The sequence below is a fragment of the Aotus nancymaae genome, unplaced genomic scaffold, assembly GCF_030222135.1.
Source record: "Aotus nancymaae isolate 86718 unplaced genomic scaffold, 86718_ANA_hifiasm-v0.15.2.pri h1tg000089l, whole genome shotgun sequence".
In the NCBI taxonomy this organism is placed as follows: domain Eukaryota; kingdom Metazoa; phylum Chordata; class Mammalia; order Primates; family Aotidae; genus Aotus; species Aotus nancymaae.
In genome coordinates this window covers 20925466-20953345 of record NW_026988504.1, presented here as the reverse complement: position 1 = coordinate 20953345, position 27880 = coordinate 20925466, and the positions used below count along the sequence as shown (strand labels likewise).

The following is a 27880-nucleotide window of genomic DNA, read 5'->3' as shown; positions in this document are numbered from 1 at the left end:
GTCCCTCCTGCCCTATTTTACTCCCTCAGCCCCTCGTTCCTGCTCCCTGGGATCACTTCCTAAAGAAAGTACCTGCACTTCAGCTTTTGTCCCAAGTTTTGCTTTAGGGGGCTAGCCCTTGAATGCTATTTATTTATCTTTTTGAGATGGAGTCTTGCTCTGTCTCCCAGGCTGGAGTGCAGTGGTGGGACCTTGGCTGACTGCAACCTCTGCCCCCTGGGTTCCGGCGATTCTCCTGCCTCAGACTCCCGAGTAGCTGGGACTACAGGTGTGTGCCACCACGCTTGGCTAATTATGTGTTTTTAGTAGGGATGGGGTTTCTCCATGTTGGTCAGGTTGGTTTTGAACTCCCAGCTTCAGGTGATCCTCCTGCCTCGGCCTCCCCAAGTGCTGGAATGACAGGTGTGAGCCACCGCGCCTGGCCCAGTAGCTGCTTTTTCCAGGCTCAAATCACTAACATGCTCGAGATTTCTTTCCAGGTCTGATTTTCGTGGTTGACAGTAATGACAGAGAGGGGATTGATGAGGCTCGGGAAGTTCTAACTGACTTGTTAGCGGAAGAAGAGCTCAGAAATGCGGTTTTATTGGTATTTGCCAATAAACAGGTATGATGTTATTGGCTTTCTGAATGCTGGAACTAAAATTTATTGCCGAATGCCTCACTTATAAATTTAGACATTTAAATGAGATGTCTGCCTCCCTCTCTCCAGTCCCAACCATCATGTCACCCACCATCTCCTTGCTGGAATGTCTTTTTCTTTTTGAGACAGAGTCTCACTCTGTTGCCCAGGCCGGAGTGCAGTGGTGTGATCTCAGCTCACTGTGACCTCTGCCTCCTGGTTTCAGGTGATTCTCCTGCCTCAGCCTCCCGAGTAGCTGGGATTACAGGTGTGCGCCACCATGCCCGCCTAATTTTTGTATTTTTAATAGAGATGGGGTTTTGCCATGTTGGCTAGGCTGGTCTCGAACACCTGACTTCAAGTGATCCTCCCACCTTGGCCTCCCATGGTGCTGGGATTACAGATGTGAGGCAGAGCTTGGCCGCTGGAATGTCTTACATTCGATTCATTCACTCACTCAGTAAATACTCCTTGAACATCTAGTAAGTTTCAGACTTGGTTTTGGGTTTATAGCAGCAAACAAGACAGACAAAAATCCTCGTGTTCATGGAGTTTATGTTGCTAGTGAGAAGAGAGTCAACCAATAAATAACATGTAATGTGCCAAGTGTGGTGGCTCATGCCTGAAATCCCAACACTTTGGGAGGCTGAGGTAGGAGGATCACTTGAACCCAGGAGTTCAAGACCAGCCTGGGCAACATAATGAATCCCCATCTCTACAAAAAATAGAAAAATTAGGTGGATGTGGAGGCATGCACCTGTGGTTCCAGCTATTCAGGAGGCTGAGGTGGGAGGATCGCCTAAGCCTGGAAGTTCAGGGCTGCAGTGAGACAAGATTATTCCATTGCATTCCATCCTGGGCTACAGAGTAAAATAATAATAATAATAATATATGTCAGATGGTAAGTGTTGTGGAAGAAGGAATAGCATAGTAAGGGGGCAGGGCAGGTGTGGGAAAGCCTGGGAATGCCTCTTGGATAAGATGACATCTGAGCAGAGACCAGAAGGCCAGGAGGAAGGGAGCCACATGGTTCTAGGAACAGCATGACAGCCAGTGCAGCTGGAACAGAATGAGCAGAGGAGAGTGAGAGAGGAGAGGAGACTGGATCGTATAAGGCCTGTTTTGGAGGAGGAAAAGGGCTTGTACATAAATGTAAAATAGTAAAAGAAATATGGGAGAAAGACCAAGGGGAGAACTATCCAGCCTCGACTCTGAGCTAAACTAAGCATGGAAAAGAAGGTAGAAATACCCAGATGGAATTGTATCAGCCTGAGATGACCACTGTCGCATTCTCTTCACTTTCTCTTCCATGGGTACATTCATTATGTAATTGAGATCATACTGTTTTGACAATGTTGCATCCTGTTTAGATGTATCAAAAGCATCATCTCTTGTTATCCAACTCTTTGTAGACATGATTTTAAACGGTGGATGGATCATCATTCACGCAACCATTACTCTGCTGTTCAGGTTCAGTGTCAGTCTGTAGTTTGCACTAGTGAACATATGACTATTAAAAAGAGAAAATGAGGACAGGCCTGGTGGCTCATGCCTGTAATCCTGGCACTTTGGGAGGCTGAGGTGGGCAGATCATGAGGTCAGGAGTTCAAGACCAGCCTGACCAACGTGGCGAAACCCTGTCTCTACTAAAAATACAAAAAAGAAAAAAATTAGCCAGGTGTGGTGGTGGGTGCCTGTAATCCCAGCTACTTGGAGGCTGAGGCAAGAGAATTGCTTGAACCCAGGAGGCAGAGGTTACAGTGAGCTGAGATTGCACCACTCCACTCCAGCCTGGGTGACAGAGCGAGACTGTCTCAAAAAATTAAAAAATAAAAATATAAATATAAAAAGAAAATGAATCTGGAGTGTTTGTTTGTGTGTGGGAGGGGAGGTTTGTTTTGAGACAGGGTCTCTCTGTCACCCAGGCTGGAGTGCAGTGGTGTGATCACAGTTCACTGTAGCCTCAGACTCCCAAGTTCAAGTGATTCTTCTACCTCAGCCTCCCAAGTAGCTGGGAACCACTGGCACGGGCCACCTTGCCCAGCTAATTTTTAAATTTTTTGTAGAGATGAGATCTTGCCATGTTGCCCAAGCTGGTCTTAAACACCTGTGCTGAAGCTGTCCTCCCACCTCCTCCCAAAGTGCTGGGATTACAGGTGTAAGCTGCTGGGCTTGGTGACTCTGCTGTTTTCAATTATACAAACAGAATATTCTCGTGGCATAAATATGCATACAGTTCAGAATATTCAAATGAAATATTCTAATGCTACTCTTCATTGTTAAATTTATTCTCTTTCCAGAGATCAACTTTCTCTGCCTGTGTGAGCATTTGTATGATTCTGTTCTTTCACATGGCATATCTCGGAAGTCCTTCCACATCAGTCCATCTACAGCTGCTTTGTTCTTTAATGCTAATTCACTCAAATTTAGTTTGAGCTTGTTCTGTGCCAAGGACATTTCGAGGCATTTGAGATACATAAGAGGAAAAGATAGACCAGGATTCCTGCCCTTGTAAAGCTTGCATTCTAGTTGGAGGAGACGATGGTCAATTATAAATATACTTAAATAAGTAAATGTCATGATGTAGTAACGTATGGTAAGTGCCATATTGAAAAGATGAAACAGGCCACTTAGATGATGTCTCTGGTCTGGGAGGCCTTGTAGACGGTGGTAAGGACTCTGAGTCGCACCCTGAGAGAAGGGGAGCTGTTGCAGTTTTGATAGAAGAATGACTCGATCTGACTCACCAATGGCTGGGTTGAGAACAGGTTTCAGGGGAGCAAGAGCAGAGAAATAGGGAGGCCCGTTAGGAAGTTATTTCAGTCTTCCAGCTGAGAAGCGATGTGGCATCAGATCAGGGTGACAGCTGTGGAGTTAGTAAGTGGTCAGAGTCTGGATAAATTTTGATGGTGGAGCCATTAGGAGTTCCTGACAGATTGGCTGTGACGTTGAGAGAAGAAAAGTCAGGATAATTTCAAGCTTTTTGGCCTGAGCAACTGGAAGGCTGGAGTGGCCATCAACAGACAGAGAGAAGGCCATGGGTTTGGGCTCCTTTGGCGGGGAAGAGCATATTTTGTTATATGGATACAATAGTTTCCATTGACTTTTGAATGTTCTTTTTCAAGGATCTCCCTAATGCTATGAACACAGCAGAGAGAACAGAAAGCTCGGCCTCCATTCCCTCCGCTACAGAAACTGGCACATTCAGGCCACTTGTGACACGAGTGGACACGGGCTTTGCAAAGGGCTGCACTGGCTCTCCAACCAGCTCCAAAACCAGAACTGACCAGAAGGATCTATTCCTTGTGCTTAGGGCCACATCGGCTGGCGTCTGCTGTGCGTACGTGTGAGAAGCCGAGTGTGCTGTGTGCTGGGGGTGGAGGCAGCTTTCTCACGGTGTGCCTTATCCATGCCATAAGCAGTGTTGCATTTTAAGAAACCCAGTGTTAAGTTTTAAATGCCAACTTCCATTTCAGTAGCTTTGATGATCACTTTTGTAATTGATGGAGAAGTCCAGCGCGCTTGATGGTGCTCGGAGGCCAGAGCGGGCTTTGCGGTGGAATGGAGGCGAGTGGAACGCGGACTGAGTTCAGCCAGTGCAGTCTTGGTCTGGCATCTGGAGTCCTGTTAGTCTTTGGTGTCCTTTCGTAAAAAGGAAGGAATTGTCATTCTTTTTTTTTTTTTTTTTTTTTCAAAAAAAAAACCGTATTTTTACTGTACCTTTTCATGTTTGTTCATTTTTTATTAAAAAGAATATTTTTTTTGAGACAGGCTTCCTCTCTGTCACCCAAGCTGGAGTGCAGTGATGTGATCTCAGCTCACTGCAACCTCTGCCTCTCAGGCTCGAGCAATCCTCCCACCTCAGCCTCTCGAGTAGCTGACACTACAGCTGCACGGCACCACACCTGGCAGATTTTTGTACTTTGTGTAGAGATAGGGTCTCACCATGTTGCCCAGGCCTGGGTCTCGAACTCCCAAAGTGCTGGGATTACAGGTATGAGCCACTGCGACCCGCAGAAATCATCATTCTTTACCATACTGCTGGAGCTAGCAGCTCACTCCTAGGTGCTTTAAAGCACATGGTCCTCAGAAAAGCAAAGGTAGTTACTTATTGCAGGTGCGAAGAGGTTCAGATTGGAACTTTTCCCTGAACTTATATTTTAGCCCAGACTTCCTGGTGTAAGATGCTTTATTTAAAGATGTCAGTGAGCTTTTTCATTGGCATATCAAGGCTTCATAACACTAGGAAGATATCCAGCCCTTTTATTATGCTAGTTCCTTCCCTTATTTGCCAGGTGGGGACCCTGCGAGGAGGTGACCCAGCGAGAGGCTGAAGCTCTTTCCCAGAGCCCCACAGGCCAGCAGAGGGTCATGTTTGTGCTCTGGCGTCACGGTCTTGGGTCTCGGGCCCCTGCTCTGAGATGAATGGTCTTCCCATGAAGCAGACAGCTCACTTTTGGAATGGTGCTGTCCCTGGGTTTGGCTGTGTCAGGCCAGATTGTGGTTTTGATTAGTTTCTTTCCCAGAACCACACGCCTATGAGTTCTGAGAGTTCGTGACAGAATCGAGGGGCTGATTTGGGGAATGTGAGATTCCCAGCCACCCCTGGTATTGCCCCGAGTTAGTGCTCAATTTTGCTGTGAAAAGTATCTCTTGCCAAGACCACACGTCCTGGCATTGCCGCCCTCTTCTGGATGGCCATGGCATCTTATGAACCACTTGGAAATTTGTTTTATGTTGTCCTCCAAGTATTAAAAACATGTCCCGGAGATGAGATGGGTTCACTAAGTAGCCTAGAGCTTGTTTGTCCAGATAACTGTCGACCTTCCTTGTACCTAAGCACTTCTACTATTTAACTTTTTTTTTTTTATAGTGGCACAATCTTGGCTCACTGCAACCTCCCCCTCCCAGGTTCAAATGATTCTCCAGCCAGTAGCTGGGACTACAGGTGCCTGCCACCACACCTGGCTAATTTTTGTATTTTTAGTAGATACAGGGTTTCATCATGTTGGCCAGACTGGTCTTGAACTCCTGACCTCAAGAGATCTGCCCGCCTTGGCCTCCCAAAGTGTTGGGATTATAGGCATGAGCCACCACGCCTGGCCTATTTAACCTTCTAAAACTACTTTTTCAAAAAATATTTATTCAAATTATAGAAGATTGGCCAGTCACAGTGGCTCATGCCTGTAATCCCAGCACTTTGGGAGGCCAAGTGTGGGAGAATTGCTTGAGCCCAGGAGTTTGAGATCAGCCTGGGCAACATGGCGAGAACCTGTCCCAAATTTTAATATATTAAAATTTAAAAAATAAATAGAAAATTATAAAGGAAGGCCATCCCAAGTGAATTTTAACCAAAGTAAACTTTGTTTATTCATAACAATGAAGTTGGCCGGGCACGGTGGCTCACACCTATTATTCCAGCACTTTGAGAGGCCAAGGTGGGTGGATCATGAGGTCAGGAGTTCAAGACCAGCCTGGTCAACATGGTGAAACCCCCGTCTCTACTAAAAATACAAAAATTAGCTGGGCATGGCGGTGGGCACCCATAATCCCAGCTACTCGGGAGGCTGAGGCAGGAGAATCACTTAAAACCGAAAGACGTAGGTTGCAGTGAGCAGAGATCACACCACTGCACTCTAGCCTGGGCAACAGAGTGAGACTCATCTCAAAAAAAAAAAAAAATGAAGTTGATATTACTAAGAAAAAAATCAAAAAATTTCATGCCATAATAAATGTGTGGTATGCGTTTTTCTTTAAAATACTGACTTTAAAGAATGTTCATTGCCATGCTGGCAACTGAGTCCAGATTTGCTTTTTAACCATGGAGTAATTTCTGAGAAACATTCATTTTATTTTATTTTTTCAAGACAGAGCCTCACTCTTGTCGCCCAGGCTGGAGTGCAATGGTGTGATCTCTGCCTCCTGGGTTCAAGCGATTCTCCTGCCTCAAGCCTCCCAGGTAGCTGGGATTACAGGTGCCTGCCACCATGGCCAACTGATTTTTGTATTTTTAGTAGAGATAGGGTTTCACCATGTTGGCCAGGCTGGTCTTGAACTTCTGACCTCAGGTGATCTGCCTGCCTCATTCTCCCAAAGTGCTAGAGTCACAGGCATGAGCCACCACGCCCAACCTCTGAGAAATATTTAGATTGTATGCCTCAAATGGGCAGGGACTGTGTCTTACGCTTTTGTATTTATGGTATAGTGTACCTAGTACAGTGCCAGGCCCCATTTAACACTAATTGATTGCTCAGACAATAAAGAACTTGCTTTGGAAGGAGGAGAGGATGGCCAGGTGCTTCTGAATGTCTTGAACTTCACGAAATCTCTTTCCCCATCCATTTAAGCAGTTTCTATTGAAAACTCATAGGGTGCGTTTATGGAAGACAAACTCAGAGGTGCTGTCCCAGCCTTAGGCCCTGGCAGTATGCCTCGCTGAGACTTTCATGGCACATTCACTACAGCCTTTCCCACACTGGGATGCTGGAGCTGGTGAGTCAGGATAAGTGTAAGTGGGGAGCACTTTTTAGTACAGTAGTTTTGAGGAAAGATTTGGGTCCCTGAAAGCCATGTTTGCATCCCTGCCATGTCCCTCAATGGCTGCTGGCCTCAGGCCACTGACTCTTAGCCTCTGTGTCTCGGAGCCTCAGTTTGCTTAACTGTTAAATAGGTTACTGATACCTACCTCACAGGGTTATGAGGATTAAATGTCTCCTATCTTTGAATGTCTTGCTCTGGTGTTTCCCTGGAGATATCTTGTCTAAGTATGAACAGCAGTGCTGGCCACGAACTCATCAGCATTATTATTATTTTTGAGACAGGCATGCACCACCACACCCATTAGTAGTAATTATACTAATTTTGGTATTAGTAGTAGAGACGGGGTTTCACCATATTGGCCAGGCTGGTCTCGACTCTTGACCTCACGATCCGCTCATCTCATCTCGACCTACCAAAGTGCTGGGATTATAGGCATGAGCCACTGTGCCTGACTGGGGATGCTTTTTAAACTTTGATTTTTTTACTACTCTGGTCCCTGAGGAGCATTACAGTTACACATAGAACTTTTCTTCTATTTTGTTTTTCATTCTCCGCCCCCCTTTGCTCTAGTGTGTGGCGTGGGAAGCCCTCTCTATGAGGATGCTGTGGCCACATAAGCATTGGATGAACCGCTGGAGTAGGTGACTTTCAAGGTGTGCAGTGGCATGATCTCCTAAAGTAGTAGCTTTTAGACCAGCTCCTGCCATTTGGCCAGTAATTAGCGTACTTCTGCATATTGCCACTAGGTGGTGCTGCTGCTCTATCCCAACTGACTCATGCATCCTTGGCTGGGGTCAGCTTTGGGGGTTCCCAAGTGTAGGGGAATCCATCACATGCCTGTGGTAAGGGCTGGACACCAGGAAAGACCCAGAAAACAGGGATATTCCTAAAAGATAAAGGCAAAATAAGCACTCAGAGCAGAAGACTTTTGAGTGTTAATAATAATGAAGGTGGTGGTAGTAATCATGGCTACCGTTTATTAAGATAGTGGATATTGGCTGAATGTGGTGGTTCACACCTGTAATCCCAGTATTTTGGGAGGCCGAGGCGGGCAGATCACTTGAGGTCAGGAGTTCGAGACCAGCCTGGCCAACATGATGAAACTATCTATCAAAAATATAAAAATTAGCCAGGTGTGGTGGTGGGCACCTGTAGTCCCAGCTACTTGGGAGGCTGAAGCAGGAGAATCGCTTGAACCCAGGAGGTGGAGTTTGCAGGGAGTCAAGATCATGCCACTGCACTCCAGCCTGGGTGACAGAGCGAGACTCTGCCTCAAAAAAAAAAAGAAAATTCACCTGGATGCACCCATTGTTCACATTTGCCCTGGAGATCTCAATTTACATATATTTAATACTTCTTTGGCTGATGTATTTGAAGATAATATGCAGACATCATGAGCCTTCACCCTTAAGAACTTCAGCATGAATCTCCTAAGCATGAAGATGTTCTCCACCAGGAACACAAAATTATCTTCACACCTGAGAAAATCTGCAACAGTTTTCCGTCATCTCCTTTCCAGTCCATATTCAAATTTCCTCACTTGTCCCTGCTGTCTTTTATAGTGGCTTTTATTTTTCTAAACCAGGATTCAATCAAGTTTCACCAATTATGTTTGGTTATGTTTCTCTATGCTCTTTTGTTTTTCTTTACATTGTTCTTTTAATAGTCATTCCAATTTTTTTTTTTTAAGAGATGGAGTTTTGCTTTTGTCACCCAGGCTGGAGTGCAGTGGCCTGATCTTGGCTCACTGCAACCTCTGCCTCCCAGGTTCAACTGATTCTCCTGCCTCAGCCTCCTGAGTAGCTAGGATTATAGGCACCTGCCACCACACCTAGCTAAGTTTTGTATTTTTAGTAGAGACAGGGTTTCACCATGTTGGCCAGGCCGGTTGGTCTCGAACTCCTGACCTCAGATGATCCAGCCGCTTCGGCCTCTCAAAATGTTGGGATTGCAGGTGTGAGCCACCGTGCCTGGCTGGCATTTTTTTTTTCAAGAGCCTCCTCTTGATCTCACCACTGCACAGACCCCTCCCCAAACCATCCCCAAGGCAGAGCCAACTAGACCACATACTGCTTCAATCCTTAATAGACTTTATTATCACAGGCTTTTCTTATTACGATCTATTCATATGAGGATGGGGCTCCCGAACTATATCAGCCTGGAGTAGGCCTACCCTGTTCAATCTTAGCTGGGTCTGTGGTGCCATCTGATTGAAATCTGACTTGCTTCTCTTCTCACCGACCTCCTTGGGATCTCAGAGGTGGAAACATCCTGCAGCCTTCCACCAGCATTCTCTTGATGTTCCCCTCCTTTCACCGACTCTCCTCACTGTGTTTCTACTAACTTACTCTTACGTACAAAACAGATCTTTCCCCCTTACTGTACCTTAGATATCCTTTTGGATCAGTACCATACCCGAGGCCAGGCTTGGTGGCTCATGCCTATAATTCCAACACTTTGGGAGGCCGAGGCGGATGGATCACTTGAGGTCAGGAGTTCAAGACCAGCCTGGCCAACATGGTGAAATCTCATCTGTACTAAAAATACAAAACTTAGCTGGGCATGTTGGCACATGCCTGTAGCCCCTGCTACTTGGGAGGCTGAGAAATGAGAATCACTTAAACCTGGGAAGTGGAGGCTGCAGTGATCTGAGATTGCACCACTGTACTCCAGCCTGGGCAACAGAACGAGACCCTGTCTCAAAAACAAACAAATTACACCTGCGTATTTACATAAATGAGAGATCATTTCTGTAAAACACAGTGTAGTATCGGCATATAGTATAATAAGCACTCAATACATATGAGCTCTTATTGCTGGGGCAGTGCATGTCGGGGCTCTTTTTCCTCCATTCTCTTGTGTAGCCTAAGTTTGCAGCTGTGTGTTGGCAGCCACCTCATACTGATGAAGCACACTGAGACTGAGCCTGGGATCATTTCAGACCTGCAGATCTTTCAGAGGAAATGCAGTGGGGCCCGGGCTCCCTCTTCTGCATCTGTGCACCTGCTTTCAGGAACCTAATGAATGATTTGCATTTGTCTCTTCATTTCATCTAGGCTTTGGCCCATCATCGTAACCTGTTGGCTTATTTTGAAGTTCGGATTTTGTCATTGAATGTATCAGGTCTCCCTCCAAGCTTTGCTTCCTATAAATTTGATACCTGTGACTCATAAGTCATCATCTGAGTCATGATAAAAAAAATATTGACTATGACTGGGCATAGTGGCTTATGCCTGTAATCCCAGCACTTTGGGAGGCTGAGGTGGGTGATCACTTGAGGTCAAGGGTTGGAGACCAGCCTGGCCAACATGGTGAAACCCCATCTCTACCAAAAATCCAAAAATTAGCTGGGTGTGGTGGCGTGCACCTGTAGTCCCAGCTACTCAGGAGGCTGAGGCAGGAGAATCGGTTGAACCCAGGAGATGGAGGTTATAATGAGCTAAGATCATGCCACTGCACTCCAGCCTGGGTGACAGAGGGAGTCTCTCTCTCTCTCCACACACACACACACACACACATTGTGTGTCTAGAATAGACACATATTGTGTGTCTAGAATAAGATGGGGACATGCCATTAGAAACCTCCCTCCAGCTTGATTCATTTGTGTAGCAGATATTTACTAAGCACATATGATGTGCTCTGTAGTGGACACTTCATTTGTTAGATGTGGATGTTCAGCCATCTATGTAACTTAGCTAATCACACTTTAAATCTAGCCCTTATTGCTCCATCTTACCCACCAGGAGTCCTGGAAGATTCTGTCAGGTGCTTTGCTAAAATTAAGTATACGGTATGCATGGCAATGCCTTCATGTACCAATTTCTCAACAATGGAAATAAGGTTAATTTGACTAATTGCTCTTAGTAAGCCACTTTGGCCACTAGTAACATCTGCCATCTTTTATAAGCTTATCTGATTGCGGATCAACCTCAGACATATCCACTTGTCCTTTCTGGAATCCACCTTCTCTCTCTCACAAACCTGGGTGACATTTGCTCATCTCTAATTTCCCCCCACCTTTCTCAGCTTCCTGATGTCTCAATATTGACAGTAGGGGTTTGCAATCACACAGTAAAGGTCTTGGACGTATTCAGTTGGAGTTAAGAGTGTAGATCCCATAAAGAAGAAGGGCTCTCCTTGAGTGCTGTGTCATCTGTTTTGGGTCCCAATTTCCCTATAATTGTGTTTATTATCCTTTCCAGGTTGAAGATTATTCTCTCTTCTAAAGAAAATACAAGAATACTAGGAGAAAAGATGCTTTAAAATGTTCAGTCTTTTATTCACATTACATCATCTGTCTTGAATAATGGGTCTATCTCTTTCCTGTTACTCTGGCCCTGAAAAAAAAATAGCTTTTTAAGGCTGCTTTTGTGATGTGTGCATTTTCTTGTAATGCCCTGTCATTCTGGGACTTAGTCATAAGAGTATTAACACCACCTACCATTTGTTGGTTGCTTACTGTGCTTTAGGCACTGTGCTAAATGCCTTACACATATTCCTCTCATTAGTAAACATTTCTGAAACTATTCTTATAATTCGTTCTTTAGTTTTTCTTGTTCACGTCCTCTTAAAATCTGAGCTTAGCCATGAGCTCTCAGTGAAGCTGCTTATATCTCTTTAAAAACCCCTCTTTGCTTCCTCCAAGTGGACTGGGTTGTACTTCTGAGGTCAGGACAGTCTGGGCACCGGAGGAGTTCAGTCTTCCAAGGCTGCAGGACGGTGGTTTCCTGAGGTGAGCAAGATGATGCAAGGCCTTGACTCAGGGTAACTGACAGCCACGGATGGAAAGAGAGAAGCCAAAATGTGACCACGCAAGGATGCAAAGGGCGAAGGGGGAGAGGTGGGCTAGGCATCGGGCCCTGGGTGTGGGGGGTGGAGTGGGAAAAGGTCTAAAGGTGAAGTCTGGGAAGCCTGGGCATGTGTCTGGAAGTGGAGAGGAGGGAGCCGTTCTGGGGAGAGCCGTGAGCAATGCCAACCCATCATTTCTGTTTTCACCAGTGAGGGTGAGATCGAGTCCACAGGAGTGGCTCCCTCCTTGCTTCCTCGACCTGCAGCGAGCTACGTGGGGCAACAAGCAGGGGAAAACTTTACAAGATGCTCTTCTCTTAGCAGAATGAGCTTTTCTGACCATTTCCCAAGAGCCAAATTTCCTCCCTGAATGTTGCCTTTGCTCTGTGATTTGCATTAAAAAAATTGGGTATAGCCTCTCCACTGTGTTGTCACATCTGAGATAAGGGACTTTTTTTTTTTTTTTCAAAATTCTCTTCCAGGGCCAAGCACAGGGTCGATGTTCGGCAAATGTTTGGTGAGTTAATGAAGGAAATGAAAGCATTCTCCTTATGCTTCTCAGCTGGGTGATGTAGAGAAGAGTTCCAGAAGAATATAATTTATGTTTCTTTTTCCTTCTAACTGACCCTAGAAATTCTCCACAAGGCATGTGCAGATATCCCAGATGTGTGGGTTTCCAGGCATGTGTTTTATGTACAAATACTGCTGCATATATATTATTTTATTTTTTCAGACAAGGTCTTATTTTCATTGTCCAGGCTGGAGTGCAGTGGTGCCATCTTGGCTCACTGCAGGCTTGGCTTGACTTTCCGAGCTCAGGTTGTCCTCCCACCTCAGCCTCCCAAGTAGCTGGGATGACAGGTGCACGCCACCATGCTCAGCTAATTTTTGTATTTTTAGTGGAGGTGAGGTTTCACTATGTTACCCAGGCTGGTCTTGAACTCCTGGGCTCTAGCAATCTGCCCACCTTGGCCTCTTAAAGTGCTGGGATTGCAGGCATGAGCACCTGCTCCATATATGTTACTCGTTCATCTGACTGAAGACCCCAAAAGAGACCAGCACCCCAAAGAAGCATGTATTTCTCTTTGGAACCAGAAGCAAACATCTAGCGATGAGCATGCAGTAGGTGTTTAATAAATACGTGTTGACTAATTAGGGAGCACAAATATATAAAAGTGGTAAATTAGCAAGAAAGAGCAGCAGTGTAGATAAATAACACAGTTATCTAGAACAAGAGAATCTATCTCTGATGGCTCTGTGTAGGAGAGGCGGTGTTGGCTAGCGAGGCAGCTCTCCCTTCTAATTAGGCTCCAATCAGGATAATATTGCAATTAGCTCGGGATATTATAGCAGTTAGCTTCTATTCTTGGAACAAATTCCTGGGAGATTTAAGTTGGGTGGTAAAAGAAGGTTGTCCCAGGAATAAATTTGCTGTGAGCCACTTCTGAGCGACTACCTCATATGTCTGTAATTGAACCACCAATGTAAACCTGATTGGATGGCTTCCTTCTTTAACGGCAACTCTTAAACATGAGCTCAGAAATTTGGACAGCCACTTAACAACAGAACACGGATCGGGAAATTGCAGATTTCAAATTTCAGAAAAATTGGTGAATTTAGACAACTTGAATGTCTCCTTTTTGTCAGGGTAGACAGCCTTGGGCCTCCAGGATCTGGCTGACAAGTGCTTGCTGCTGAGACAGGCACGGAAAAGAATGAAAAATATGATGTCCTCAATTATCTCCCTGGTTATTGAGACATTTAAAAACTCTGCCCCAGCCCACCCTGACAGTCTCCTGTAAGCAGCTCGATTTTCTCTCTGTCAGCCCGGTGACAGACCCAGGAGGATGTTGTGTCTGAGAATGTTTGCTCTTCCTGGCTGGGGTGAGTTGGGCTTGGCAGTGGAGACAGTGCGACAGAATCAAGTCACGAATCCTGGCTCTCCATCCGTCCAACCAGCGGCTTTTCGCCTCATCCTTCACCCTCCACGCTTCTTCTCTTTCTTCTGCATCAGGAGAGGCAGATGTAGAGCCCAGAGTTTTTTGTCTAAGAGCCTGAGCTGAAATCCTGCCTGGCTCCACCGCTGGGAGGTGACTATGGCTTTCTGAGTTCCAGTTTCTTCGTCTGTAAAATGGACATGATATTATCTGCCCAAATCGCTTCAGGAGGTTGGTTGTTGAAAGGGGTGGTGCCCGTATGCCTGCCCTAAGCTTGAAAGGACTGCAGTCGGTGCCAGCTTTGTTGCCCACAACCTTTACCTTAATGCTGATGACGATCACAGGCTCTTGAAACTGGCCCAAGGACCCACCCCTGCCTCCCGATGCCCCCTGCTGCCCCTGCTCATGCGGGGCTGCCCTGCAGATGGCGCTGTGGCTCAGAGAATGCAGCCAGCAATAAATCAGGGCAGCTGGATTGAACGTGTCCTAGTCTAGTCAAGCCAGACTAGACGTGGGCGTGTCTGGCACTTTAGGTGGGTCCAGTATGGATTTCCCTTACCTGCACATCCTAGATGTGTATCCCTCACAAAAGGTCCCCCCATCACATTTGTACCTCCTCAAATTAAGCCACCCGGTCCCCGCTGGGCCCCGTGGGAACCACTGCAGCAGGCAGTGTGTTTAATCCCTGTGGAGCATTTTAGTATTACATGCAGATGATGACTTTGCGCTCCCATCCACCTGTGACAGAGGCTGCCAGCTCCACTCTTGGAAACACCCTTGTTCTGACTTAGTTTCCCATCCAAGATAAAGGTAGGTAGGCTAAAAAAGGATCTAAGCCAATGCTAAAAGAAAGAAGACCCTAAAACCTCTATGTGGAGCTCAGAAGGCAAAGGCCTGCCTTCACAGACCAGGCTAAAGAGCTGGGCTTTAGCGCCAACACATCCAGTTTGTAATCCAAGCTCCACCATTTAGCATGTGTGTGACCAGGGGCTTGTTAAGCAATACCCTAAGCCTCCCTTCCCTGCCTATAAAAATAAGAGATGATACCTGCTTTATAGGATGCAGTGGTGAGGATTCAATGAGACGAGTCGTGCAATAGGCTTGATATAGTGCCTGGCACACAGGGATATTCGAATAGTGATGACTATTAGATCAGGAGCAGACATTGAGGAAGGAGGTAGCAGCCCAAGGAGGAGACAACAAGGAGAGCTAGGGAGGGAAAGACGTGTCAGAGAAGAGACGGTGGGTTCTGCAGAGGAAGGCTTCTTGGTACCCCTCGAAAGCTGCTGTGGAAACCCATCTTTATTCTGCTGACCTTTTCAGGCAGCCATGCTGGCAGGGATCTGGGCACCTGGCAAAGCAAGCTGACCATCTGGCCAGCTGTTTCTGCAACAAAAAGAGATAGTGTCAAAGGCTTTAGGAACTGGGCTTCTTTAACTGCAGTTGGCACTGTAGGTCAAAGAAGTCCTCCTCGAGACCATCATCTCATCAGCAATTTTCCAGCTAGCACACTGCAGCGGCCAGTGAGTGAACGCAGGATCATCTCCAGGAAGCCAGTACTGACCAGGGCCCAGAGCCTGCACTGAGCAAATCGCCAGGGAGTAGGGACCGCCCTTCCCTCCCGGTCAGTGATCTTGTACCCTGGGGGGACCGCCCTTCCCTCCCGGTCAGTGATCTTGTACCCTGGGGGACCGCCCTTCCCTCCCGGTCAGTGATCTTGTACCCTGGGGGGATCGCCCTTCCCTCCCGGTCAGTGATCTTGTACCCTGGGGGGACCGCCCTTCCCTCCCGGTCAGTGATCTTGTACCCTGGGGGTACTGTCTCCTCTGGATCCCATGAAGACTGCTCCCTGCGGTGGCCATGATAATCTGTCACACTGCGTGGCCTGGCCAACATGGTGAAACCCCATCTCTACTAAAAAATTAGCCGGGTGCAGTGGTACACACCTGTAATCCCTGCTACTCGGGAGGCTGAGGCAGGAGAATTGCTTGAACCCAGGAGGTGGAGGTTGCAGGGAACTGAGATTGCGGCACTGCACTCCTGCACTCCAGCCAGAGTGAGACTGGAAAAAAAGAAAAAGAAAAAAGTGCAGGTTCTGAGGCCAGGCTGCCTGGGTCCATGCATTAGCTCTGTGACCTTGGGCAAGTGACTTAGCCCCACTTTGCCTAGGTTTTCTGGACTGCAAAATGGAGCTGTGAGAGTTGGCCAAGTTCATGCTTATAAGGAGATGGCAACAGCGCCCAGAGTTTAACACGTGCCCCACAGGTGTTATCTGGGGCTGTTGTCATCTCTGTGGCCAACTGTGTATCGGTTCCAGGTCTTGGGGTCACGTCTGTGTGCCTGCTGCCCTAGGTGCCCCAATACCTGGTCTCTTTTCCTCCCATTAAAAAATCATCTCGCTTCTCTGTCTCCCTGTCTCTCTCGCTTTCCTCTTCCCTTTCTTAGCACACTATTTAACAAACACGGATGAAGTGCCTGCCCTGTGCCAGGTGCTGGGAGGGGGAGGGTGCGGGGAGAGACGCATACAAAGATGGAATAAACAGTGAGCCTTGCACAGGACTCTCTGAGCGCCCACAGCTAGGAAGAACAGCAGTTAGTCCATGATGCTGTGGGCTTCACCATCGTCACAGGGGAGCCAGAATCTGGAGACACCCAGGTCCTGAAGATGGATCCTGCCCAGCCCCCACAGAAGACAGAGCTGCCATCGCCCTCAGGCTGCAGGAAGAGCCCTGTGATTCAGCAGGAGGGAGATCATCCTTCCCGAGACAAGACGGGGGCAGCAGAGGTGAGAGTCTGGCTGGGAGGGAATGGGGCCGCTGGCTGACAGCTTAGCTGTCACATCCAAACCTCATCCATGGACAGTGCCCCTCTGCCCTGCTAATGACAGGGCCGTCACTCACAGGTCTCCACTGGATTGTGCTGAACCAGACACTGCTGCCTTTGCCCAGGCAGGGTGATAGATATCGTGAGAGCTTGGGAAGCTTCGGGGGGAAAGTCAGGCTATCTGCCCACTCCTCAATCATGCCACACATCCCCAGAGTCACACGGAAATGTTCCTACACACCTCTGTGCCTTGGCGCGGCTGCTCCCTCTGCCCAGCCTGCCCTCCCCTGGATCAGGCCTTCTCCATCTGAGTGTCCCAGATGTCCCCAAGCCTCAGTCCCCAAGAAGCTCTGGGAGCCTGCAGTGCTCCGGAGTGTGGGCGTCTCTATCTCCCCGAGTGGCCCTGATGTCCTGGACGTGTTTTACTGTCACCCTGGGTGGTCATTCTTTGTTTAGGTGTCTTTTCTCCTTACCCCAGACCTTGAGGCCAAGAACAGCCAAGTCTCAGCTTTCTTTGCAGGGCTGAGCAGAGAGTTGGCACTCCGCAAACATGTGCTGAGGAATGCATTGTCATTACTGACGTCGCCATTCACCTCTGCACAAGTCGTGACATGGAACAGCCTCCCACCCCTGCTGGAAGCCTGGCCTAGAGTGACTGACCTGCTTTAGTGAGGGGTTGGGGTTTGGAAGGCCTGCTGGATAGAAGGATCTAGAATGAGGAGGTCTTTTCCTGTTGAGGACCAAAGATCTCAACTCTTTTTTTCCTAATAAAGTAGGAGAGACAAGTTTGGAATTGTCCCTAAATATACAGGATGGGTTTGAGCTTAGAGGTAGCAGAGCCTCTTGTTCCCAACTGAAGACACTCAAAAAACCTGAACTGCCCCCGCAGAGGCAGGGCTTCCCAGGCAGAAACCCAGCAAGATGCCTCAAAAGCCACAGAGTAGGAGGGCGGGGGGAATAAGCGATTTAATTTCGATTTTTCAATGCAGAAGTGAAGTGTTCCGCTTGTTTGCTTTTAAAATGGAGAACAAAGAACATAAAATGATTTTTAAAATGAAGGAGATTATTAGAAAGAATTCCTTAAGTTCTATGTGATGGCCAGTACAGGAAGAGAGCGCAGAAGAGGCAGAATGGGAAGGAAGGAGAGTAGGACACAGAGGTAATGATGCAGAAAGAGAGAGAAAGAGAGTGGGGAGAGATGAGCGTAGAGCCCCGGCCCTACACACACACATTTCGATCTTAAGAAGAACGCGCTTTGTAAAATTAATGTTTGTCTTTTGTTACTTTTACATTGTAAGAGAGCAATTTTGAATATATTTCTCTATCGTTTTCTGACTTTTAGAATAAGAAGTTGCCAATGAGAAGTCAATGCCATTCTTAGTCTTGATCTTTTTTTAGAATCTTTTTCCCTCTGGATACTTTTAAGTTTTGTTTTGTTTTGTTTTGTTATAGATGGAGTCTTACTCTGTCACCTAGGCTGGAGTCCAGTGGTGCGATCTCAGCTCACTGCAACTTCTGCCTCTCAGGCTCGAGCAATTCTTGTGCCTCAGCCTCCTGAGTAGCCGGGATTACAGGCACACGCCACCACACCCAGCTAATTTTTGTATTTTTAGCAGAGACGGGGTTTCACCATGTTGGACAGGCTGGTCTCGAACTCCTGATCTCAAGTGATCTGCCTGCATTGGCATCCCAAATCGCTGGGATTACAGGCATGAGCCACCAAGCCCAGTTTAAATTTTAAGAGTTTATCTTCCTATACATAATTATGAAATTAGCATGGGCCTTTTCTTCATTCATTGTGTTGGGTGTACAATGGGCTTGTAAACTCTGCAGACGCGGGTCATTCAGTCCTGGGAAGTAATTTTGTATTATTTCTTTGATGATGGACTCACCCTCGTTTCCTCTTCTCCTTATTTCTTTTGCTGGACCTCCTAGACGCATCTTCTGTTTTGCTATTTTCTCTCTGATTTTCCATACCTTTATTTTTTTCCCACTGCTAGAAAGATTTCCTTGACCTTGTCTTCCAAATCCTCTGTTGACTATTTTTATTTATGTGATCAATTTTCAGTAGTTTGCACTATTTTTCTGATTATTCTGTTTTTTCTTTTAAAAAGTTCTATTGGAAGTACAGTTTATATACTCAAATTCACTCATTTTAAGTGTCCAATTGGTTTTTAGTAAATCAGTAAATTTAATTGATTTTTATTAAATTTTAACTAAATTATTTTTAGTAAATTTACAGAGGTCTGTAACTATCACCACAATCCAGTTTGGATTATTCCTTTGTGTTTAGTTTTTTGTTCTGATATCATGGGTGAAATGTCTCCTCTGCTCTTGTTTTGTGTGTGTGTATGTGTGAAACAGAATCCTGCTCTGTTGCCCAGCCTGGAGTGCAGTGGTGCAATCTTGGCTCACTGTAACCTCCGCCTCCTAGATTCAAATGATTCTCCTGCCTCAGTCTCCCAAGTAGTGAGATTACAGGCATCCACCACCATGCCTGGCTAATTTTTGTATTTTTAGTAGAGACAGGGTTTCACACGTTGGCCAGGCTGGTCTCGAACTCCTGACCACAAGTGATCTGCCCTCCTCAGCCTCCCAAAGTGTGGAGATTACAGGCATTAGCCACTGTGACAAGCCTCCTGTTATCTTTTTAAAAATATGAATGTGACCAGGCATGGCAGCTCACACCTGTAATCTTAGCGCTTTGGGAGGCCAAGGCAGGTGGATCACTTGAGGTCAGGAGTTAGAGACCAGCCTGGTCAACATGCAAAACCTTGTCTCTACTAAAAATAGAAAAATTGGCCAGGTGTGGTGGTGTGCACCTGTAATTCCAGCTACTTGGGAGGCCAAGGCATGAGAATCACTTGAACCTGAGAGGCAGAGGTTATAGTGAGCCGAGATCACTGCGCTCCAGCCTGGGCAACAGAGTGAGACTCTGTCTCAAAAACAAAACAAAAGTAAAATAAAATAAAATAAAAATATGAATGACTTTCTTTAACATTTTCTTTCCTCCGCGTTCCTCTCTTTCTTGGTCCACTGGTTTTAGTTCCGGCCTTTCATACTGGAGACTTTCCTCAAGTTCTTCATTGTTCTTCACAGTTCATTGATACATAACTGTGAAATGTTACAAAGCCAGCTGGACACTCTGTGTGCATGGGTGTTACTTGTCAATTGATGAGCTTCACTAGAGAAGTCATAGATCCTGGTCATTATGGGGATCCCGAAATGTCAGTGGTAGTGAGTTTCCGCTAGGGGCCAATCAGCTTCTCCAGAGAAGGATCCACCAACCTCTTCCTCCTATCTGGATGATGGTGGGTGAGTGGGGGTTGCGGGTGGGATAGGGTCATGCAGCTCTGGTTACCAATATCCCTGGAGATGTGCAGCGGCAGGGGCTGGGAGTACAGCCATTCAGTAGATGGACTTTATTTAATATTCTTGTTTTCACTCTAGCGCCTCTCCTTTCACTGTTCCTGCTAATGTAGGCTTAGACCCTCAATTTCTTTACAGAAAAAATCCTCCTGAAGGGTACCGCTACCCTGTCACCTGGCTGTATTGAATGGGGGTGAGAACTTGGAATGACCAACTGCCTCTTATATGGAGATATATATATATATATATATATATATGATATGGAGTCTTTCTCTGTCACCCAGACTGTAGTGTATTGGTGCAATCTTGGCTCATTGTAACCTCTGCCTCCAGAGTTCAAGCGATTCTCCTGCCTCAGCCTTCCCAGTAGCTAGGATTATACACGTGTTCCATCAAGCCCAGCTAATTTTTGTATTTTTAGTAGAGAAGGGTTTCACCATGTTGGCCAGGCTGATCTTGAACTCCTGACCTCAGGTGATCCTTGACCTCCCAAAGTACGGGGATTATAGGCATGAGCTGCCATGCCCAACCTCTTACATAGATCTTGAACCAATTGTTCAGTTTTGCATTCTACATCTCATCCTGATCCCTTGCAGTACCTGGTGCCTGCTGTTCCCAGGCCTTGCCAAGATGCTGCAGCTTGAGTTGGCTTCGTTCTCACCAGCATCTGCCCATGTAGACACAAGGTCTTCAGATTCCTCAGTGCTTGGGATTTATCCACCTGCTTCCCAGTTTCTGAAAACGTATTGGCATCTTTTGCCTTCTTCTGTTTTTTCCATTATTCTTTTTGTTCTTGTGGGCTTATACCATTTAAAATTCCTTAACTCTCATTTTAGGTGGGGTTTCAGAAACAAGCAACAATAAATCCATGTGCTCAAGCAGCCGAGTTTGAGATGTGGAATTATAGACTTTTTTTTTTTTTAACAGAATTTCACTCTTGTTGCCCAGGCTGAAGTGCAATGGCGCGATCTCAGCTCACCACAACCTTTGCCTCCTGGATTCAAGTGATTCTCCTGCCTCAGACTCCCAGGTACCTGGGATTACAGGCATGCACTACCACACCTGGCTAATTTTGTTGTTGTTTTTTGAGATGGTGTCTCGCTCTGTTGCCAGGCTGGAGTGCAGTGGTGCGATCTCGGCTCACTGCAACCTCTGCCTTCCAGGTCAAGCAACTCTCCTGGCTTAGCCTTCCGAGTAGCTGGAATTATAGGTGCCCATCAACACGCCTGGCTTATTTTTGTATTTTTAGTAGAGGCGGGGTTTCACCATATTGGCCAGGCTGGTCTCGAACTCCTGACCTCAAGTGATCTGCCCGACTCAGCCTCCCAGTAAAGCGCTGGGATTACAGGCGTGAGCCACCGCACCTGGCCATACTCTGTTTGTTATAATGCAGCAAAAAGGCCCTCACTTAATGCAGTTCCCTAATCTCAGACTTCCCAGCCTCCAGAACTGTGAACCAAATAAACTTCTATCGTTTATAAATTACCCAACACCTGGCATTCTGTTGTAACAGCAAATGGACTAAGACAAGGTGATATCTATCCTTACAGATCTCAAAAAAAGAAGTTCCTGGGAGTTGATGGATCTATAGTACCCGCTTGAGGGATGGACCAGATACTCTTTTGAGATCCCATCTAATTCCGGGATTCTACCCTTAAGTGGGTTGAGGGGCTCAGAGTTTGCAAAGCTAAAGAGTGTCAGGACCAGGGACAGATCTAGGTTTTGTGAAACCTGAAGCTTATATGATTTTGGGTGCTTTGTATAAGAAAAATAATACAAAATTGTGGATGCCAAATTAGATACGGGGCCTAGGAAGGGGACATTGCGAGTAGTGGGCCTTAAGCACAAGCTCATTAGCTTCCCAACAAAGCCTCCCCTGTCTAGGACAGAACCATATTCCTTTGGAGCCAGTAGATTTCAATGCATCTTCCCCTAACAGACTTGCTCTTCCAGATTCTACATCTTGCTCATGATTTTCCCCCCAAATCTCTAACTCAGCAAAAATGTATTGAAAGCCCACCATGTGCAAGGCGTCGGGAGGCAGCACGTCTGACTCAAGGAGCCCCTGAGTCTGTGCAGGTACCATCAAGGCAGAGGAAGAGTAGGAGGGGCACAGAAAACCAGATGGGAAGCAGGTCCACATCTGATCTGAGGACACAGGTGGTCTTCTGTGGATGACTGGCCCGTGTGCTCAGAGGAGAAATCCATGCTGCTCTCTGTCTCACTTCTAAAAGGAATTGTTCCCGCAGAAACTGCCCAGAGACCTCGGAAGCCTGTGTTGGAGTGGAGGGCTCAGCTGTTTCCTGCCACCCCTCTACCAGACATATCACCCCTCTTGTGGGACTGGAGTCAAATGTCACCACTCAGAGTCAGCAGCCCTGCACTTGGACACTTGGTCTGGAGCCCAGCCGCCAGCCCTGTCCCCACAATTGTACCCGGCCTTGTCTGGGCCTTTTTGAGCTGATTGAACTATAGCATCTAGAAAGCTCCAGACCAATGCTAAGTCCTATCTACAATCTTTGAGTGTTTTCTTTTCTCTTAGAATGTCTAACTGGCAGAAAATTACGCACCTGCAGTGGTTTCTGAGGCCCTCTTCACCTTGCCTGATGACCAGGCCTTGCCAGGGACCCTCTGGGTCTCCTTCATCTCCTTGAGCCTTTTTACTCATCTGTAAAACTGAGACAAGACCCCTGTGAAGGGCTAGTTTCATGACTGTGGTCAAGGCCAACCTGGGTCTGGGCGTGGGAAGGGGTTACTGATATCTCACAGTCTATCTTCTGGTCTAGCTGTGCAGGTGATAGCCAGGGGTCCCCGCCAGTTACATGTGGTGGAGATAATTAGGCAGGTTGGGGGCCTTAGTGCCCCAGATTTGCTTTATGGTTTATGCATTCTCCCATGGTTTGTACTGCAATGCTGGGTGGGAAGGAATAAAAACAAATTTCTTAAGGTGATTTGTCTGAAAATTTTTCTTTGGAGACACACTGTACTGAACACAGACCTGAAAATGCATCTTAAAAGGCTTTCTAATGAAGCAAATACAAAACAGCTCACACATTAGACAAGCCTCTGTGGTATAGCCATACTGGGGAAGGCGAGCAGAGGCTTTCTCGGTCAGAGAAGGTGGGCCCAGGAAAAGGTGGGGGAGATGCGAGGATGGCCCAAGAAGGTTTAGGGAGGGATGGAAGGTTTAGGGAGGGATGGTTTTGGCTTCCCTCTGAAGTTCACTGTGACCCCTATTTCCACCCAGAGAGCTCAGTGCCCTATCTCTGTTATTTATACTAGTTGCTTCCCAAGCCCCGAGCTTTTCTCTAATTTGGGGTGCAATTTAGGTACTCCATTGATGAACTTTAAAATCCATTGATATTAGACAAGGTGTGGTGGCTCACACCTGTAACCCCAGTACTTTGGCAGGCCAAGGTGGAAAGATTGCTTGAGGCTAAGAGTTTAAAACCAGCCTGGTCAACATAGTGAGACCCCCATCTCCACACATTTTTTTAAAAAAAATTAGCCAGGCATGGTGGCCTGAGCTTGAAGTTTCAGCAACTTGAGAGGCTGAGGCAGGAGGATCTATTGAGCCCAGGAATTTGAGGCTACAGTGAGCCAAGATTAGGCTACTGCACTCCAGCCTGGGCAGCAGAGCGAGACTCTGTCTCTAGACAAAGAAATCTGTTGATATTATATGCAAAGCTTTATGGGTGTGAAAAAAGAATCTCATGTGGCCAGGTTTAGAATCTTTTTTCTGGGAAGAGGGCCCGAGCTTCAACCTGCTCTCCAATGGGTTCGGGACCCACAACAGAAACCATCCTGGTAGACCATGCTAGGACAGGAAAAGGGGTCAGCACATGATTCCAGCAGGGCCGCTGCGAGAGTGGGGAATGCAGGCCACCTCCAGTTTTGGGGTGGGCTGGGAACCCAAAGGAGGATGGACACTCAAATCCCAGGATGTCGTTACCCTCACAAGGTTTGTCCCCATGCTCCCTGGCCAGTGGTCAAGACCCTTCTATGGATGATCCCATTCAAAGTACCTGTTGGCACCCCTGGTGAGCCTGGCACTTGTGGGGGACCTGAAGAAGATCAGACAGAACCCTTGTCAGCCTGGATGGCGCTCCTAGTCTAGGGACTGGGAAAACAGACAGGCACCCAGGGAAATTACCGGATGCTGTGATGTGTGCTACACGTGAAGGTAAAACAAAGAACCGGGCCGCACCGTGGGAAAGGTTAGCTCAGCTCATTCTGGAAGCTGGACAGCCCCCGTGGGCCTTAGCATGAAACGCCAGGCTGTGTGACTTCTGAGGATCTCAGTTTCCTTATTAGCACTATGTAGCAACAACTATTCATGGAGTTGGTGGGAGAGTCAAACGAAGTCATGTCCACACGGTGCATCCATGGATTGGACCTTCAAGTGGAATCTGCCTTGTGGAAAGATCTAGCAGGACACCAAAAGCAGCAAGGGCAACATGGATAGAGGCATGGCTCGGCAGGGCACTTTGTGCCGACTCGGCGATGGGTCCATGCTGTGACTTGGAGAGACTCACTTTTGATGGTCCAGCAGCGTTCGGATTCAACGACTCAGCAATTCTTGATTCAATGATGTGGTCGTTCGAAGATTTGTGGGTACCAGTGATTAGGTAAGCAGAGTGTTTATAAATCTAGGCTGCTGATAATCACAATAATAATAGCGGCTAAAAATGATTGAGAGCTTACTATATGCCAGGCTGCACATAGCATTTACGGATTAACTCACAGAATCGTTAGGTCACGCTAATGGAAGGGACTTGCGTAATTCCCTCACCAAGAGGCCACCTGTCACGTTTAGTTTCAGTTTATTCCTCCCAGTCCCATTCTTACTGAGGCCTCCCCACCTTTACCTCCCCATAAGTCACGATCCTCCTAAAAGTCCTAGAAGGTCAGAGCCAGAAGGACCCAGGAGATTTCAGTCCAGCTCCCCCTTTTTTTTTTTTTTAGACACAGGGTCTCACTCTGTTTTCCAGGCTGGAGTGCAGTGATGGCGTGATCACAGCCCACTGCAGCCTCGACCTCCTGGGCCCAAGTGATCCTCCCACCTCAGCCTCCCAAGTAGCTGGGACTACAGGTGCATGCCACCATACCCGGCTTTTTTTTTTTTTTTTTTTTTAAATTTTTGTAGAGACAGGGTCTCACTATGTTTCCCAAGCTGGTCTCAAATTCCTGGGCTCAAGCGATCGTCCCGCCACAGCCTCCCAAAGTGCTGGGATTACAGGCACTGCACCTGGCCCCAGCTCCTCATTTTATACAGGAGGAAACGAAAGCCCACAAAAGGAGGGGGCTTGCTTTTCTAGACTATAGAGAAAGGGCCCCTGAGCATGTATGTAGGTGCTTGGTGAATCCAGCCAGGAGTCCTTCATTGACTGTCCATATGATCTCAGGTGAGGTTCAGATTAATAGTCAAGCCAATGCTCAGCTGGGTGTGTCCACATGCTCCCTGGGACTCAAATGCACTCTGCTCTTCTGGCTATTTCCCTATATGACCCAGGCCGCATGGTTTCCCCTCAGGTCTAGCAACTGAGGTAGGGGGTTCAGGCCTCTCCAGGGCTGTGGCTCAGGCCTCAGGAGGTGCAGGAGACACCTGGGAGGTTCAGAGAGGCACAGCAACTTTCAGTGTGTGCAGGTGTCCTGAAAGAGCCACCGAGCACTGCTGTGGCCCCGTGCAGGCCAGCACCGTGGCCAGCCCCGGAAGCTAAAGCCACCATAAGCTTCAAGACTAGCTTGGTTAGGATTGTGGTCTGGTTTCTCAAAATCCTTCAAACCCAGAGCCATCCCAGGCTGGAGTGCAGCGGCACCATCACAGCAGTCTGAGCTGTCTTCCTCTGTCTAATCTCTTGACTGTATTCCATCCAATGTCTTAGACCCTGAGATAGACTTACTGATGCCCCTGAACTTACACCCTCTCTCCTTCTCTGTTCTTCATGCCTGCCTGGCCCCATCACAATCCTTGCCTTTCCCAGTTGAGCCTCAGCTCTTGCCTGGCTTCGCAGGAGTCTCCTCCCTGACCCCTGTTCTCAGTTCACAGCCATCTGTAAGTTGACCAGCCTTAATCTTCCACCAGGAGAATTTGTGTGGGAGAATAAAATTTACCATTTACCTTTTTAATTTTTTTTTTTTTTTGAGACCAAGTCTCACTCTGCCATCCAGACTGGAATGCAGTGACATGATCTCAGCTCACTGAAACCTCTGCCCCCTGGGTTCAAGCAATCCTCCTGCCTCAGCCTCCCGAGTAGCTGGGATTACAGGTGCCTGCCACCACGCCTGGCTAATTTTTTGTATTTTTAGTAGAGGCAGGGTTTCACTATGTTGGCCAGGCTGGTCTAGAACCCTGGACCTTAGGTGATCCACATGCCTTGGCCTCCCAAAGTGCTGGGATTACAGGTGTGAGCCACTGCGCCCAGCCGAAATAGGTTTCTTATTCTTTCTAACAATAGCCCCCTCTGGGTCATCTTCAGCAGGTTTCTTCTGTTCTCTTTAGAACCTGGCCTCGAATGGTTCCATCACACCAGAGTCTCCTTAGCCCAAGTGCTCCTGCAGTGACCCAGGAAGTGGGGTGCTGAGATGAAGTCCACATCAGCAGGGCTGGGGTGGGGCCCTGGAATTGGCATTTCTAACAATTTTCCAACAGGTACTGATGCTGCTGGTCTGGGGATCACTGGAGAACCAAGGCTTGAAGCTAGAGGGTTTCTGCTTAGTTCTTTCCCTTCCACATTTGCACAAAACAGAAGCCGCACGACTCCAGGTCTTGTTAGGCTGTGGGGGAGGACGACAGGGAAGGGATTCCTTCCCTTCCTCAGTTCCCAGACTCTCTGTCCTGCTCCGTCTGGAATATGAGTGCCTCCTGTTCTGCCTCTGCAAACAAGTCAGGGCCTTTGCTGGGGCCGACAGTGGCACAAGAATGAAGCCTCTAAGTTAGCCTTGGATCAGCTTCCATCAACTTTTCACTCTGGAGCTGTTCTCAGTGAGGAGCTGGTATTTTAGTCAGTGTGTTAAGTGGCTGACAGGTGTTGAGTCTGTTGAAGGATTGCCCTGAAATGCCTCCCCAAGGCCTGGTGTGGGAGGGAAGCAATGAAAGCCTGGCCTCTCCTCAGGAGCGTACGACCTTCCATCCAGGCCCCAGAGCCGTCTACTGAAGTTCTGTCCAAGGTAGCCAACCACGGTCCTCTGCTTCAGAGCTCCCAACCCCGGCTCCCTCTGACCTGCCCTTTTCCCTTTCCCCAAGACTCTAGCTTTGGAGACCTTACTCTTGGCCTCTGGTTTTGGCAAATAGTTTCCAACATCTCAGATCTGCCTATTTTGCATACAAATCATTTCCCTTCTGTGGGCCTTAATTTCCCCATTGTTCAGATTGAAGACACTAGACAGCAATGATTTTCTATCCATGTTCCACAGAGCCTGAGGATTCGCTGAAGGCCGAGGTAGACCCCGAGTTCACCACCTCTGCTTTATTAGAGTGGCCTCATTTGTATTCATTTGAGATCTTAAAGTTCTATGTAAACATCTCATTTGGAAAACAAAGATCTGCGGCTAAAAACTAGTTTGAAAATCAGCAGCCTAGATGATCTTGAAGATTTTCCCCTCTAGTTTCATCGTCTATGTTCTATAGTTCTTTGACCATTCCGTCTTTTCCAAGTCCCAGTCTGCAGGCGGCATCAGCCTTGAGTTTTCCTTGAGCTTCTGGAACTCAATCCTCAGGAACATGTGTTTCTTCCAGGACAGGGATAGGGCAGTGGCTGGCTGGCTGGGTAGCGACTGCTGCAGCCCTCTGGTCAGTATAGG

At 47.3% G+C, this 27880-nt stretch overlaps 1 protein-coding gene across 12 annotated transcripts in view; it reads left to right on the top strand.

The window, feature by feature from the left end:
• Positions 1–23016, top strand: part of LOC105711376 (ADP-ribosylation factor 2-like) — a 33089-nt gene extending 10073 nt beyond the window's left edge. For 2 of the 12 annotated variants that reach the window (XR_010339800.1, XR_010339807.1), the window contains exon 4: positions 480–4094. Coding sequence is in view for 3 of the 12 variants with exons in the window: in XM_064369357.1 (XP_064225427.1) it covers positions 573–604; positions 11806–11892; positions 12431–12465; positions 16516–16670; positions 22076–22255 (489 nt within the window). In the remaining 9 variants the exon portion in view is untranslated. The other 10 variants (XM_064369357.1, XR_010339801.1, XR_010339799.1 and 7 more) reach the window with 10 other exon arrangements.
• Positions 23017–27880: the final 4864 nt, after the last annotated feature.